Genomic DNA, 17522 nt, shown 5'->3' on the forward strand with positions numbered 1-17522 from the left:
TCCACTAAAAAATAAGCGCTAGTGCAAAACTATTTATCCGTGCCATTGATAAATATCAGTTCCTTACTGACTTATGTCACGTATTTGAGCTGTGAGATTTTTATTAGCTGAACGTTTTAACAACTCGTTCTGAACTATTGAGAGACCAACAATATCCTAACAATAAATCACCACATGACTTCCATTCTTTAGCGACGTGTAAAGTCCTTTTTTTTTCCAGAGCCCTGGATTCACTTGTTAATTAGCTCAACCTAAACAATTAAAGTGGAAGTAAATAATAGCAAAGCGCACACAGAGCTACAAAAAGACACCGTTTTTCTACTCTAATAAGGGTTGCTTATACAGTTACTTATACTTATTTAAACTGCTCTCTACAGTTTAAATAAGTGAACTTGATAGTCCAATAATCTGCACGCGACACAGAAACAATAGCACTAATCAAAATTATGCGGAAAAACAATATAGTTATTTGAAATTATTTTTATTTTTAATAAATAATTTTTATGTAACATTGTTGTTGGCTATAAAGCAATACTTTTTTTACCATTTGTACTTGATTAAAAAAGTACAAACATAAGATCAAATTCATAGAAAGGCGTGTGAATAGCCTAATACATTTTGGGGGAAAAGTTTATAATATTATTAATAATATTAGGCTAAATATATTTTGTCTATAGAACAATAACACGTTAAACACCATAGCCAAAACGAAACAATAATACTACTACTACTAATAATAATAATTAATTTTAATTGAATCTTCACCTGCCATTTATGAGATCAAATAGAGGCTATATTTCGCCGAACCATTAACCATTGCACCGGAATCCATTTAAACGTCATACCGTATGAATTAATAACTTTTTTGTTTCAACTCACTGGCCACGAATAAGGCCAGAGTTACCATGGTTAACAGAATGATTTTTCAATTGCAGGCACAATAAAGGACCGTCTCATTGGGATTTGCATGATTTTTGAACCGAGTATGCAAATGAAGATGCAATTTCAGCTCGCTCTGTTATTCCTATTGTATTTGGCTGAATGGTTGCGTCCCCTCTGGTTCTGACACTGGTAAAATAATATTCACTGGTCAATTAAAGAAAAGAGGCTTGAGTTTGACCTTCTTTCAGATGTCACCGCGAACTACTGGATGATATCCTGTTGTTTTATTTGAAGCATATGAGTTCGGTATTTAAATTTAAATCAGCAGTGCTGTAAAGTAAATTTATTTGAAAAAGTACAATGCTATTTTTACCTAACTTATTTTAGGTATTTTGAGTCACTAATACGTGTTAAGCGTGCTATTTGTCGTTGTCACGTTAGGCATTTTCCTTATCCTATATTACGGTTTTATTTATTTTAAAAAAGTTTATTAATAGGCGCAATTGAAAAAAACTATATGACTAATACATATTTAATTAAACCAGCTTTAAATAGAGAAATATTACAAGACATTGTCTATTCTCAGCAAGTTTGTAAAGCGCGCTTCAGCACTTTTTCTCAGTCACCTGCAGAGGATAACCTAGCTTACCGATTGAATAACAATGGGACTTAATGCCACTAATGCTCGAATGAGACAAATAATAATAATCAAAGAAAAAAAAAACTGACCCTGGGGCAGGAAATAAAAATAGATCTGAAATCAAATGGTTTCAGCATTTCACAATGTAAAAACTGAATCAGATTTCTCACTGAAAATGCATGGATCAATTTCTTTGATTTTCCTGCAGGAAAATGGAGCTACTACAGGTAATTCACCGTTGAAGACGAGCATCCGTCTTCCACTGAGGTCCACAGCTTGTTTAACAGTTTTTTCATGTTATCATACAGTCCAATAAAATATGCACTTTTACCTGAAAAAGAAATTATATATCCGTCACACTCTAGGTTATATATATATAAACACTGATGCAAATGACATTCTTACCATCTTAGTTAAGTGGTTTTATTGTCCTGTTTTAGTCACCTAATTGTGGTAAGCTTTCAAATGAAAGTCCTTATTTACTGGAAGCAAGGCATGCTTGTCTAAAGCATGTGCCCTATTCAGATGTGTTGTATGTATATGTTTATATTCCACTTTTGTATATATTTTCAAGGAGTAGGATAATTTCCCAGTAAGTACACAGTACATAAGAGAAGTTGTTGCAACAGAAGAATAAAGGCACATTTGAGAAGCTCTTTAGCCCAGCCAGTGATGAATAGGATTTCTGATCTAATGCAGCATGAAGCTAATGTGCACACATCATCTGCAGGGACATTAAGACATCCAGCACATGGTCTGAATACACAGTCCCTATATTTGCTCCCCAATGACAACATTTTTCTACAATATCTTTAACTTTCAGGAGGAAAATTTTAAGCGAAACATTAATAAAACCACATTTAGTACATGATGCGTTAAATGAAAATAGTTTTAACTACATTTATTCTATCCCAATGAAAGCTAATTTCAATTAAACCACTGATTTAATTTAGCAGAAAATTACTATAAATATAGTTTTGATTAAATCACTGAGCAAATTCTAACAGCACAAGCAATTGTCTTTGAGTTTGGAAGTGTTATTAGCTTTAGCTAAGTGTATCTGTGAAGGATTTTTTTTTTATTATGTTAAAGCTATATCTCTTTCTCCTGCACATCAGCAATGTGATAATGTTTAAAATGTCTCTAGTATAAGTGTCTGTCAGACAAACGATAAGGGTGTCATGCCTAGAGCAGATTTCTTTCTTTTTTTAAACACGAGACAAGAATAAATAAATATAATTAAAGTAAAATGAAAAACTAACATTTACATTTTGTAAAGTTCCATATAAATAAATATCACATCCTGAGCAAAATACACAGAAAGCATTTAGTTAACTCTATGTTGTCTTTTGTCAGTCAGACTTGCAGAAATGGATCAGATTTGCCATCACTGAAATGCCATCATTGGCTAATTACAGACCTCATTATTTCCCATGTATCTTTTGAATCATTTCCATGTATTACAGTTTCTCCAAAACAATAGAAACTTTCTCTTTTTTGTTTAGCAGAGAATGCTGAGTTGTCTGATTTTGCTTTGCCCCAAATGTGGCAAGCAGATTGCTTTTGTTTTAAACATAATTAAGACCCCACTAATCTGGTGCCTTTTAAAAATGAAACTGTCGCTTCGTCAGACCTTCATTACTTAAGATAATATTGTGAAAATGCACAATTAATTTGCAGGGTATATCTTTAATTAATTAAATACACCCAATTTTGTAATATGATTAATGCCACAAAGTTGTTATCTCCAAATTATTCTAAAATTAATACGAAACGATAATACTTTCTGCATATTTAGCGAGAACTGAGGTTTTGGCTGTGGCAAAATCCTGAAGAACTAATTACGCCGGGTAATTCATTAATTCTGGAGGAAAGAAACAAACAAGTATAAATTGATATATTAATCATGGGCTTCATTACGTTAATCTGCGAGTGATTTGAGGTGAAAATGACAAATCTCTCTTGAGCGCCGAGCACTTGATAATGGAGATACTGGCCATAAATTTACCCTACATAAAGGCCTCATTAAAAGAAGCATAATTTAATTAAGAGTTAGCCATCGCCCTCCAAATGCATTAATTACCTTGGGTATGATGAGATGAGTTTTGGGATTACTGATGATTTCATTACAGCCAGTGTTGCTGCTAACTGTGGCAGGGACCTGCTGTTGTTGACAGGATAATGGATTGGGTGCCTGGGGATGAATCTGTTCACCTTGCCAGAGTGAGACACGGTGGAGACCGGACCCTCATAAGTGTACACTGCATAGGGCACAGTCCCACATGCTTACAATGAATGCTTCTCCTTAAAAATAACCTCATAGGTCTAGTCCACCGACATCTTTATGCTTATTAAACTCGTTACTTAAGTTGTTCTGTCAATACGGTTTACAGTTATTTTGTAATCTGTACTGCACTTAAAATGACCCACTTTAAAGTCCTTCGGGAGCAAATGTGCATTACTGCCTTTCTCTATTTTTATCATGCATTCTCATTTGCCACTAATATGGCAGTTTGCCAACCTGCACACAAACACCCTCTTTCTTCCACTCTCTCGCTTTCTGCTGGGGTGAGAAGGGCGCAGTAGGGCTGACAGCTCAAAGCCCTGGAAACTGACATGTCAATGGCAGATACAAGCTGTTGCGGTTGCACTGGCAGGGACACTTCGCAGACGCTAACTGCTTCCTCTCTGTGACAGCCTGACAAAGACATTGGACTACCTTTCAGAGCTACGTACAGACTGTATGTGGCACAGACAAAGCACTGCTCCATATCTTTAAGGACTTTTTAATCAATAAAACCTTTCTTTGGTCCAAATTTGTTATATTTATATAATTTTTGTTTATTTTTTGTCAAAATATCCCAACAAATTAGGCTAGAAACGAACCTGTAATCTCAACAATTTTAATAAAATAACTTCTTGGAATTTAAATTGCATATTACAATATTGGAGGTCTTTCAATCTGAACACTCAAGCCTGATGATTAAATAAGGAAATGGTTATGAATACTCTTTAGGGAGTACTATCAACCAATAATTAATTCATGATGCAGAACTGATGCAGAATGACGGCTTTAACAAATGATGACTTAACAGAATGACAGCCCATGACTTAATTCGGCACGGATGAATAAAAGGAAAATCCCACAAACAACTCATGTTTTTTGTGTCAAAATAAAATCCTTAAACAGTTTAGTCTGTTTAGCCTCTGGACTGAAGTGAAATGCTAATAAAATCCCCCCACCCCCACCACTGAACAAGCCCCCCCCACCCCCAAATGTACTCCAGCCCACAGCTGCAGCTTTCCAGAAAGGCACTCACCATTGCACAGCCGCTCTTCTAAATATTTCCCTCTGCATCTTTAGGGTCCTGTAGACTGTTTAGCTGGAGAGAGCCGGGTAAGAGTCTCAAAATGTGCTGTTTTGAGCCGAGATGAGAGAGAGAAGGGCAGGCGAGCAGCAGTCTTCCATTCCGCAGCAGCAACGCGCCAAGCCCGCCCTGCACTGGGAGCCATCGCATTCAGCCAAGATTGCTTCATACAAAAGTTGACAATGCCCCAGTGAAAGCCATTGTTGATATTCAACATTTTTTAAATAGCTGAGCAGAATGGACAACATGGCAGACCACAAAACTTGGTAGGGAAACTGACCTGGAGCTCCTAAAAAACACCAGAGCATGTGACCGAGAAGCTGTGAAACTGAGAGAATCTCAAATAAAACAAAAACGTTACTTCTGAAGCTTAGACGAGATGCCCAGTGCTCACGGTTACAGCTTGACTGAGGTTTGTTAAAAGGGTAAAACTTAAGTATTATATATTATAAAGTCAATATAGAGTTGAATACATGAATAGAGTCTATATATTCTTTATACAATATAGTCATATAGAGTAATTATTGAAAGAAAAGAGGAAAAAACATTTTTGCAAAGGATAAACAGTAAGCATGCCGGCCAAATTGAAGCAATGCAAACACGTTCCTAAATAACCCTATAAATGATGAGCTTTCTGTGCTCATCCATTTCAGCCTTTAATTGTTGTTCTGATCGTCTTGAAGGCTCCTGACAGTAAGTGGTGTTTTATTTCCATCTCTGTCAAAATGACAGGCATAGATTAATAAAGACATTTAACACAGCCCTCAACACCCATCTGTTAATATGCGACCCTGGGCAAATGAAGCCTTACAGACATATAGAGGAAATTCTTATAGGTTAATTTGATTTCATAATTAAATATGTGAGGTAAAGAATTTCTGTTGTATTTATGTTCTCTACGCAAAGTGGCATAATTCAGCTTCCCAGAGGAATAATGACTATTTCATTAAGAAAAGGTGAGAATCACTGCTATTGTGACCCTGCCCATCGCCCCATCTAAAAGCCATCATCACATTCACACCCCACCGACCACAGACGGCTGTTATCCACATTATTACCATACATGCCACAGGGGGCAGTTTTGTTTCACAAAAATTACATTGTTACACTATATTAAAACATGGAGTTTAACTGCTGCCACTTATTATGCATTTGTTTTCCAGTAATTAAGACTCAAGACTTTTAAAGGAACTTAATTTGGACTGCTGGAGGTGTGCTCTGCATCTGGTCTGTGTGACTTCCCAGGGTTTAAAGTATGGGATTAGTCACCCAGAAAACTGTCCATCTGGAATTGCGTAATTATATTGAACAGGGACAAATTACAGCTTTGACAGCAGAGGCCGGCCCGGTCTGATCTTACAGGTGCGTAGGGGAAGAGAGAGCAAGCTGCAGGGAGAAAGAGAGATCTTCCTGGAAATCTACGTCAGTGGCACTCATCTCAAATCATTACCTGCCATCAAAGTGCTAATTTTACTCTGCACATTACACCCAATCCTCCTCGTCCAACCCCCTCCACGCTGGGCTGGATGGGGAAGCCTGGTGGGAAAATGACATTCAATCCACCGGCTGCCCCATTCAGGCCAAATTGTCAAATGATGGCTCTCCACCTCTAAAGTTTCAGGAAGTGAAAGGTGGCACCGGCCCTGGGCTTAGCCGAGGACTGAAAGCAGTTGGAGGAGGAATAATGAAAGAGAAGAAAATCCACTGCATCCACATTTTGTGCCAATCTACAAAAGGAATATCAGATATCATAAATTAATAGTTCATACATTTCATATCTTTAGGAAAGGCCAATTATCTGAAATTTTAAGAGATCGACTTGGATGCTGAATTTTGTGGACAAAATTTTCAATAACTGTGCTTCTGTTTAGGTGAATATAATATAATATAATATAATATAATATAATATAATATAATATAATATAATATAATATAATATAATATAATATAATATAATATAATATAATATAATCATGTCCTTCCAAAAAATACAGATTTAAATTCATAAAACAGATATATAAAAAATTTATAGTATATATGAATGGCATTTTTCCAAATAAATGAATATATTTAAAAAGAGAGTAACTGACCTAATTACATTTACTGCAATGTATATATTTTTTATTTTTTGTATCATAAATGCAAATGACAATAAATCCAGATGTGATCCATAACGGTCATATCTTTAGGCCAATGAAACAAAATGCAACCGCTTTACTAAACGGATCATGTGCAACCATAGGAAGCCGCTGGAACACAGAACATAAATGTGCATACAAACACAAGCACACATGTGCGAAACAAAAGCAAACTCTTCATGGCCAAGGCACACAGCGAATATGCAGAAATATTGTACTCAATGTAACCCCCCTTCCCACCCCACACCCGGAAAGAGGGGTGCTCTCTGTGCTAATTAAGTGCTAATGGTTGTGGCCCTGCAGAGAATACTAATTAGGATTTCTATTCTTCTTTTGGGTGAGCATGTACTTCAACACGGCCTAATGAGGGGAGGCAGGTATGTGTGTGCTGTGTGCTGGGTTAATGGGGGGTCCACTCTCAGGTCTCAGGGCTGTGGGCTGAAGAGGGGGGCGTTTCCTGTGCCTTGGCCTCTCTCACACAGAACCACACACACACACACAATGAAAAGAAACTCAATCAAGATTCTTAGTATATCTACAGTCTCCAACTCGCTCTGTGCTCCCTAGCCTTATCTATACTATTTTCTATTCCTATATTCAAATATCACCATCACATCTTAAAGGGATAGTTCACCCAAAAATGAAAACTGTTATAATTTACCTCATGTCGTCGTGACTTTACTCCATGGTATATAAAACAAGAGAAAATAAACCCTTTTTTTTTTGTCCATTCAGTTAAAGTCAATTTGGCTTTCAAAATATCTTCTTTAAGTTGAACTGTACCTTTAAGGCCTAAAGTTGACCTGAACAAAACAGTGAGTACACCATCTAAACATTTCAACTGACAGGAGGACACAAAAAATGACATTGTTGAACATAAAACACATTGATTAATCTACCTCTAGTTATTAGTGACAGGAAATGTTGCAAAAGTAACTGTACAAAGTTCACAGAGTTTTCTCTTTGGAGTTTTACATGTTCTGAAGAATACATCTCAGAAACCTTAAGTAAAATGAATGAAGCAATGTATTTTAACATCTCAATACATTTTAACAAGGTACAGTTCCACACTCTGCACCTCTTGTGAGAAAGAATTAATGAATGTGAGTAATTCAATGACAACTTAACTCACTTCTCGGGGGCATTCAGACTGAATAACCCGAGTTCTCAGAGAGCCATGAAAGCTGTCGCTTCAAAAGTGCTTGCCGTTGAGAAAACGATTCCCGTCAGCCAAAACTTCCTGTTTATTTACAGGCAATGACTAGATAAAAATAAATAAATAAACACACATTGTGCCGAGCAGAGAGACAGCGGCGAATCTGTTGGCAGTTAAGTGTAAGTGGGAATATGAGAGGATGTGCATGCGCGTAAACACGCAGTTTGGGGGTGGTATTGGAATTACCTGAGAGAGATAATGGCAATGCATTAGATTAACTCTCCTCCCTTAAATGCGACACATTTAAGTAATCTTGTCCCCCGAAAACATGTCAATGGCTGAAAGGCTGCCTCAGCGCTATCAGGACCCTCTGGTCCCCCACACTGATGCAGCTGGCAAAACGCTACCGTCGACTGTCAAAACGCAGCGCGAGATCTAGTTATAATATAATTGAATTTTCATATCAGAGGAGACCAGAGTTCTAGCAGACAATAGGAGTGCTGAGTCCTCTCTGATATTGGCACAGACCCTTTGCCACGCGCATGAAATCAGTATGTTAATGTTCCCCGGGTTTTCTTTTTTTAAGGGCACTTGTGCCTCAGCAATGTAATACCGATGTGGTTTCAAAAAATTGCAACTATTGATAAGTAGGCAGCTAGAAACCCTTAGACCACCCCCTCCTGCTACCTTCCCCATCCAAGCAAGCAAGCTCCCAGACACCGCAACACCCCCATCCCACACCCCTTTATTAAAATTGTAATTTATTTTTCTAAATCAGAATGACAGCTTGCTTTCTTTTCTCTGCAGCAGGCGGTGAATCAAGCTGGTTTAATTACTTTCGTAACTTCGCTGACCCTGGCACTGCGCGCCTTGTGCCGAGGAAAATGGGCCGGCGACAAAGCTCTCCCACAGCCGCGGCCGCCTCTGTTCATTTAAAATGCAGGAATTTATCAAACTCAGGATTTTCTATGATTTTGTTAACATTTCACCTCCTATCTTTTCCACGTTCTCATTTGACCCTCTCGGACCGGCGTCTCCCAGCCTTCAACCGACAGCAAAAGCTTGGTGCATACAGAAGTTAAGTTCATTCAAGGAGAGTGAGTGCACTCACTTTGCTGGTTGGTCTGATGTATACTTACGTGCATGTGTGTCAATTAAGAGACATGTTTATCACTGTCCTAAGTGGTTTGTCGTGGCCCAGGCGGTTGCCCTCACAGCAGAAGAACAGATCTGAGATGCTCAGCAGGAATCAACAATGCACTTGATCTCCCAGCAGCTTCTGACCAACAGAGGTCAGAGTCATCCTGAAGATGAGAAAGAGCATGTCAACACACAAGTCACATGACGGTTTAAAAGTGTCGACTGGGCCCGTTTAATCAGGAATATTTCCTGTTCAAAAGTTTCTCTAAAAAAAACAAACAGAAGCCAGATATTAGGTCTCCCGAAACCTGCTCCGCATTAACCCTCCCAAGCTGTTTGTCTTATTAAAGGCTTTAATGTGGTGTAATCCCTGCTATCACCCTCACCTCCTGACTGGCACCCCTCTGTTCCAGCCTGCCCGGCGACTGAGAAACGAGGCTAACCCGGTGGGCACGATCGTGGGCTGACGGTCTGATAATTGAATGAATGATTATCTGTCTCATTAATAGACAATGATACAGAGTGCACGACCATATATCTAGAATATTAATGAGAAGCTGCAGGGGGCTTGATAAGAAGGAAATAGTGTGGCTGCTGTAATGGGGTTTAAAACAATTTGCCCAGGTCGGGGTGGCCCAGCTGATTTGGGCTGTTTAATCCCCAGTAACCCTTACACACAGCTCCCGGCTCTATATGTGTGATCATCAGCCACATACAGCCGTGAGCCTCCAGCATCCCTGCTGCACCCGGAGCAGACTGATCAGTAACCCTCTGGCTCTGACACAAGTCTAGGATTTTATTAGCAGTTTTTAACTCCGAAGGAGGCTTATTTATTTCTTATATATTTTTTATATAATATTATGATATCTTTGAAATATCTGAAGATTTTTCACATGCCTTATTTCAATTATTTAAGTCCACATTACATTGATTTATTTCATTTATCAGACACTTTTAAATGAATAAATGCTAATATTATTTTAATGAACGTTTGTTAATATTATTTATTTGAATCTTGAATTTTTTTAAAGAACTCCAATAAATAAAAACATTCTATTTTACTTTCTCTCTCATCTATATATAATTAAGCAATATTATTAAAATGTTCTATTCAAAGACATTTAAATGTCTGAATCAAAATAGATTTTACAAAAGCTTTTTTTATATACATAGAAAGCACATTAAATGCAAGTAAAGGGTCTAATTTTAAAGTTTCAAATACATTTTGGAAGAATTAAAATATCCTAACGTGGTGGTAATAATGTTTCATTGTCATTTGTGTAACACTTATATTTATGTAAAAAATTTAATTCTGACCTGTACATACTAACATATTTAAAAGAATAAGTAAGCACACTAAATTTTATTGCATTTCCAGTTAGCAAAATTTTTTTACTGAAAAGACATTAATATTTGGGATAAAACTATTTAGTCTTTTATTATGTCATAAATTGATTCTTGTGTTTAACATGTCTGACAAGATTCTTACACGCAATTACTTTTTAGTGGTTGTTTTCTGGAAATCATAGTAAAAATGCATTCACTTCTTTGTCATATAATATGATATTACTTTGTTTAGTAATATGATTAAGAAAAGTTCTTTTGTGAAAATGTTTATGTGGCCAAAATCTGAATTAAGAGGCAAATTAAACATTTATACTGAAGGTCTGCTTGAACACCCATGTGAATCAATATCTACCACCTATTACACCGGAAAGCAATATTTCCCTTTTTAGCATGCAATAATTGTGTTTAGGCCAGTGAAGTACCTTATTATAGGTTTGTCAGAGAGAGAAAGCCCTGTTCCCATGGCGACTATGAAAGCCATTTGCCTCCTTTTCAGCTGGGTAATGAACTTCTTTCCTCTTTATGTCACTCTTCCTCTCCACTCTCAGCATCTCAGTCCTTGTCCACGTCCTTGAAATCATTCGTTTATTCTTGAATGTGACAAACAACAGAACAGAGAGACCATGAAAGTAAAGTCATCATGCATCCCAGGTTGAACAGTTTGCTTAGAAAAAGTACGTCTCAGTAGGTAGAAACAGAACGTCTGTATGATAGGAAAGTACAGCCTTAACTCCTCATCTACCTTTACATAAATCAGGGTTAATTCTAACATGCAGATTTTGCAAAGGTGTATCATGTTTATTGTTGTTGACTGCATACATGTAAAACATATGTGGCAATGTGAAAATCGAATGTCAGTGAACTTACACAATCGTCTACATAGACATTGCCATCACCACACCTTTTTGATGAGCTACCTGAAGATCCGATGTCACCTTTCTCTAAAAAAGCAAAAGCAAAATAAAACACACTTGAACTGCATGTATGTGTGCTTACAGTATGCATATATATTTTGGTGATTTCATATACATAGGGAGCATTTCAAATGCAAGAAAAGTGTATAATTTAAATGTTTCAAATAACTTTTGTGAAAATACAAATTTTAAAATACGGGCAAAACAATGTTCTGTTGTAATTCAGTATAACAGATACAGACCAAAGGTTTGGAAACATTACTATTTTTAATGTTTTAAAAGAAGTTTCTTCTGCTCATCAAGCCTGCATTTATTTGATCGAAAATGCAGAATTTTTTTTTAATATTGTGATATATTACAATTTAAAATTATTGTAATAATAATAATTAAGTTCTGCTGCTTAATATGTTTTCAGAACATATGATACTTTTTTAGGATACTTTGATGAATAAAAAGTTACAAAAAGAAGCTATGTTTTCTAAATATAAATATTTTGTAATAACAATATACAATATAAATTAAAATCACATTTATTCCTGTGATGCGAAGCTAGTCATCAACATTTGAAAGTGAATCAAAGCTTTTCATGAAAGTTGTCCTAAACCCAAAATGCGTTCTTGTCTAAGGTCTAACTTTGATTCACTTTTTTGATCCACTTCAAAAGTTGACTATTGTATATTATGTGTGTACGTGTGTATACACACCACACACTTTGTTTTGCTGTTTCGTAGATTAATATGAAATACTACCTTTTTATTATCATTTTACAGAGCTATATATATATTTATATAGTGATTGATCGAAAACATGCTTTTGTGACCAAATAAATCAATTATCTTTAGACTGTGTAAAAGCCCTTATGTCAGTGAACAACACAAAACACATAAAGGTTACTTATTGCTAGAACTGATGGGAAAAACCATGCTTCTTTGGCAGTTACTTTTTTTTTTTGCTCAATGTCTTTTATGAGTATTGAATTGCGGTGCTCACAACATTGATTTCTCCCAAGCCTTGTCCTTGGGTCGTGCACAAGAATGAGAGCATGAAAACAGTTGAGGACATGAGAGACAGAGAGGGAGGGAAAATCAGAACTATTAAAGAGAAATAAATGTCAGACTTAAAACATCACTCACCTTCTTTAACAACAACATATAAGGGAATAATATTTACCCGTAAAAGTATTACAATAAAAGGCTTACCACTTCAAAAAAATAACAAAAAAAAACCTTGTAATTGGCAACACTCAAACACTTGTTTGTTTGCTTTTAATTGTATTTTTCACAGAGGTTATTTACAGATGTTTTTTGCCATTTTGAACAAAAATCCATAGAGTAAACTTAGGCTTCACTGTATATCTTTTTGTTTATATGCATTTATTGTGTATGGGCATTGACTTATTTGATGCCGTTTGTTTCCAAGTATTCAGTGTTTTTCGAACAAGAAAAGAAGGGTGATATTAACCCTCTATCTCCTGTGCATATTAAACTATTCATGACCTGAACAACCCCACAACAAAAGCAGCAGCCAACAGGTCCATTTATCACAGTCAAAGGCACTGAGCTCAAGGAGATGTGGGGATTAAGTCCATGCACTTATTACTTATCAGAAACATTTGAAAACAGCTCTGGGGACCTCTACTGACCGAAAGAAAAAAAAATTATTTCACGATCAAAAAAAAAAAAAAAAGTCAAATGCAACATGTGCTATATTATGCCATTTCACACAAATATATAAAAATTACTTTTTTATAAAAGCACTTTCTTTATAATGACATTTGAAAATTTAAATTGTCAAATTTTTAAACTTCAGTTTAATCTTTTTCTCTGTATCCTTAAATGACACCCACAATCTCACACTGTACAGTATATATGGTTAAATATAAATAGTTATACAAAAATGCATTGAAGTGCACAATAAATGTTGGCAGTATAAAAAAATACATGAAAATACAAATTAAACAAAAAAGAAAAAATATATGTCTGAACATATCAGACATAAATTATTGCTTTACAATACATTATCTAGCATGCTGTCAATAAAATAGATCCTTTCATTCACTTAAGTATTTTGTGAGCAAGTATGGTCTCTGCTTCTGATTTATTTTAGTTATGATTTTGTTTGTATCAGAGAGGGGCATATAAAACACAGGATATGCACAGAAAACTCAGCCTAAGTAAACACAAAACACATAATGTTAACGCAATTTAAAATTAAACAAAAGCCATGACCAGAGAACCGTCATAAAATATAACATTATTTTAAAAGAAACTTAACATGAAATAATAAAATGCATAAATTCCTAAACATTCCCACAGAGGTAACATCTGGATAAAAAAAAAATCTCTCCTCAATACGCCAAAACAGATCTGATTCCTTCAATCTTTTTTCCTTCATTCAGCCCAGCTATACAAATACTCAAACATGCAGCAACACAGCTGTAGATCTGCTCCGCCAAAGGAGAAAAACATATGTACGAGGAATAAAACCAGCCAAGCAGGGATAACTGCACAACTGCAGCTCGGATTTCAGCCTCCCCCACAACCATTCACCTTTTCACTCAAAGTGCCTTTCCAACTTTCCTGTTTGATTCAAATAAATGATATTTATTTTAACAGCATTTCATTTTATCTTTACCATTTGTTCAGTATCAACAAAGAGAGTTGGATAAAATGGGTATTCTTTAATAATCAATACAAATGAATTTCTTTCATTGGTTAAATACTATGAAAACTCAAGTCCTACTTTTTGGCAGGAGGATTTCACTTTTACCATAGGACCTTTTCAAATAACATAAGACACAAAAGGCTTTGTACTGGCATTTCTGTAATAACATTCACAGGCCAGAGTCCATCTCTACTCTATAGTAGGTTTTGTTTTCAGTGTTGACAGAAACCCAACACTGTCAAACTGTCCTTGACCAACAGTGAGAAACTTAAACATTACAAGTAACCAGGAGTGCAAACTGAATGAAGAAAAAAGAAGAAAAAAAAAACATTAGGAGTGCACAAAGGAAGCAAAATGAATCCTTTACTTTTATCTTCACTGTAGTGTTTACAAGAGTGTCCTGATTTTTTCTGGATGCATATCTGCAGAATGATGTCTGTCGACAGAGAATGCTTGGGATGTCTTCACAAAATTTGCAGCAGTCTTCCATAACTGATTTTTAAAAGATTACCCAAAATGTCTGGGTATGTGTATCTAGAGTCTCAACTCAGTGCCAGCTTTGGCATCTGGATTCTTAACGGCCAGCCCGATGTTGTTATCATGCACATTAGCAGTTGAACGAGTGTTTGCAGTCTTTCTAGTGAACACTCGGAGGAGTTTAGAGCGGTACAGATCCCCTGCCAGGAAGTAGAGGATGGGGTCCAAACAGCTGTTCATGCTAGCAAGTGGGCGAGTGATTTTATAAGCAAAGTTAACGATATTAAGCAACCTGCAATCTGCGTCTAGAATACGGTAGGCGTAGTAGAGCGAACGGGTGATGTGGAAGGGTACAAAGCAAATCGCAAACACAACCAACACCACTATGATAAGTTTAATGGACTTCTTCCGGGATGAACTCTGTTGACATTGGGACAGGCCCTTTCGGGGTTGGCAAAGGGCCCGTGCCATTAAACAATAGCACACCATGAGGACCAGAAATGGCAGGATAAACAGCAGGACCATCACCACCGAGTTGTAGGTAACATAGTTGTGAAATTCATCCGGGCGGCTGGTGTCATGACACAAAGTGTCATTTCCTCTTTGAGAAGTGCTGACAAAAATCAGTGTGGGCACCAGGCAGGCTATCACAGCAGTCCAGACAAAACCACAAACCATGTGGGCATGGCGTGGCTTGATCAAAGTCATAGCACGAATGGGGTGACAGATACCAAGGTAGCGGTGCACACTGATGCAAGTGAGAAACAGGATGCTGCAGTACAAATTAGCATAGAAAAGAAACCGCACAGTTTTACAGAGAAAAACCCCAAAAGGCCAGTGGCTGCGGTTTGCGTAGTAGTATATGAGCATAGGCAAGGAGAGCACGTAGAGCGTGTCCGACAGGGCCAGATGGAACATATAAATTGTACTGGGTTTCCAGGGCCTCATCTTAGTGATGAAAATCCATAGAGCCACAGAGTTAAGTATCAGTCCCAGGAAACACACTAGGGAGTATGATACAGGGAGCAGAATATACTTGAACTCCTCATTGAAGAGACAGCTGAAATTCAATTTATTCTCAGATGTCGGTATCAGTGTGGTGTGCGGAAGGGACACATTCCCTGAGATGCTTTTCCTTAAGAATGAATTCATGTCTCTGTTAAAATAACAACAAAATATGTTTATAGCAATTTTTAGAAACAGCAAGTTACAAGGCAACACAAAGTAAAGTTGATTTAAGTGTATAACATTGTCATAAGCTAAAATCTTTTGTGTGATTATAAGTCTTAGAACTCGTTAAAAAGGAGTCTAAAAATGTTTTCAAAATCCACAAGAAAACTTATTCTCATAAATCATGACAACTTCCGAGATAAGCTCACACGAAACTATCTCACGTTTGAGTACTATGCTGTTTTATAATACATCACAAAAAAGAAAGAAAAACTTTTTCGCACACATTTAGCGCACACGAGAATTTGTTTGGGAAAACACAGAGAGAAAGGGGTGCACGCGGAGTTGTTTTCACGTGCTAACACTTACCGTTCACTCACCTTGAACGAGGTACAAACGTCCCTTAACAGATCAAAACATGCACTTAGATGGTTGATGCTAGTGATTCAAAAATCAGCTTGTTTAAATGGTTTAGGTCTCCAGATTTAACGTACTGGGAGCTCAATCTGCTGTGGCTGTGGAACTGGGTGAGAGAGAGAGAGAGAGAGAGAGAGAGAGAGAGAGAGGGGCGGGGAAGTTTCTCCCCTCGGAACTTCAAAACCAATTCACCAACATTAGTGACAGGCATTGGTCAATATCTCATCACTTTTTTTGTTAAATACTACGAGAAACCTGCTAAAACATTGGTTGCTAAAAGCCTTGGTTTCAAATAGCCTATTAAAAGAGGAACTCTTCTTTTTCTACTCTTTCATGTAATTTTCCAAACTTAATTGCTTGAACTCCTCTTAGTTTCATATCATGTGCTTATCAGTTTCTGACATCTTTTCCCGTCACACAGATAGTCATTTACAATCGAAGCTCATCTCACATGCTCTTTAAACTTTACATGTTGGCTTTAGTAATAGTAAATGATATAGCCCAGTTTTTATGATAAAATCCTTGACGGTACATCATACGATACTTTAACCCCCAACGCACGCACACATGGTGCTGTTTTCTTTCCGGTGTACATAACAACTCCAGACAGATACGCTTAATATTTTAATTCCAGGATTTTAGAAACGTTTTAGTTGGTTCTAATTTTCCCCGCAAATGACCTTCCTTTATTCTATTTCTCTTTGTCATGTCACTTCCAGCAAGCCATGTGACTGTATGTGCTACATACCATGTGCAAGTTATGTCTTTACATTCCAAAATAATAATGCAGTACAGTTCCAAAGAAGTTCCAGGTTTTCCAAATCCAGTAACAGCGGAAATAAAGAAATGCGTTTCCCAAGAGTTCTAGGGGAGCTTATAGACCTATTTGTTTGGAGCAAAGTTAATATTTAGTAAAAAGTTGAAACAGTCCTATTTGACCAGTGAAAGGTTAGCAGTGCATACCTGCCTTAGAGAGGAGACCTTAATGCTCATGTGCTGTAACTGATTCTTTAGTAACCATTTAAATAATCACAAACGTTTATACATCCACTCATAATATGATCCGTGTTTGGCATACAATGTAAAAATGGAAGACTGGGTGTCTGGAAAGCTAAATAAACAGGACAAAAGGTTACTGTAAGAAAGAGTTTTAACTGCTAGTGATCAGTTGGAGTGCCATTAGGGTGCATTACTGCTATGCTTGCAATT

The 17522-nt window shown here is 36.7% G+C and overlaps 1 protein-coding gene across 3 annotated transcripts; it reads right to left on the reverse strand.

Annotated features, from left to right (window-relative positions):
- Positions 1-12834: 12834 nt before the first annotated feature.
- Positions 12835-17216, reverse strand: LOC127970869 (P2Y purinoceptor 4). Of its 3 annotated transcripts, none has more exons than XM_052573557.1 (2): positions 17062-17216; positions 12835-15882 (listed from the first exon to the last, which is right to left on the reverse strand). In XM_052573557.1, exon 2 carries the CDS (start codon positions 15876-15878, stop codon positions 14784-14786), a length of 1095 nt encoding a protein of 364 aa, XP_052429517.1. In that variant the 5' UTR covers positions 15879-15882; positions 17062-17216; the 3' UTR covers positions 12835-14783. The 3 variants fall into 3 exon arrangements, with proteins under 3 accessions (XP_052429517.1, XP_052429516.1, XP_052429515.1); XM_052573556.1 differs by lacking the exon at positions 17062-17216 and adding an exon at positions 16277-17053; XM_052573555.1 differs by lacking the exon at positions 17062-17216 and adding an exon at positions 16266-17053.
- Between the last annotated feature and the right edge of the window lie 306 nt (positions 17217-17522).

Source organism: Carassius gibelio, chromosome B14, assembly GCF_023724105.1.
Source record: "Carassius gibelio isolate Cgi1373 ecotype wild population from Czech Republic chromosome B14, carGib1.2-hapl.c, whole genome shotgun sequence".
Classification (NCBI taxonomy): domain Eukaryota; kingdom Metazoa; phylum Chordata; class Actinopteri; order Cypriniformes; family Cyprinidae; genus Carassius; species Carassius gibelio.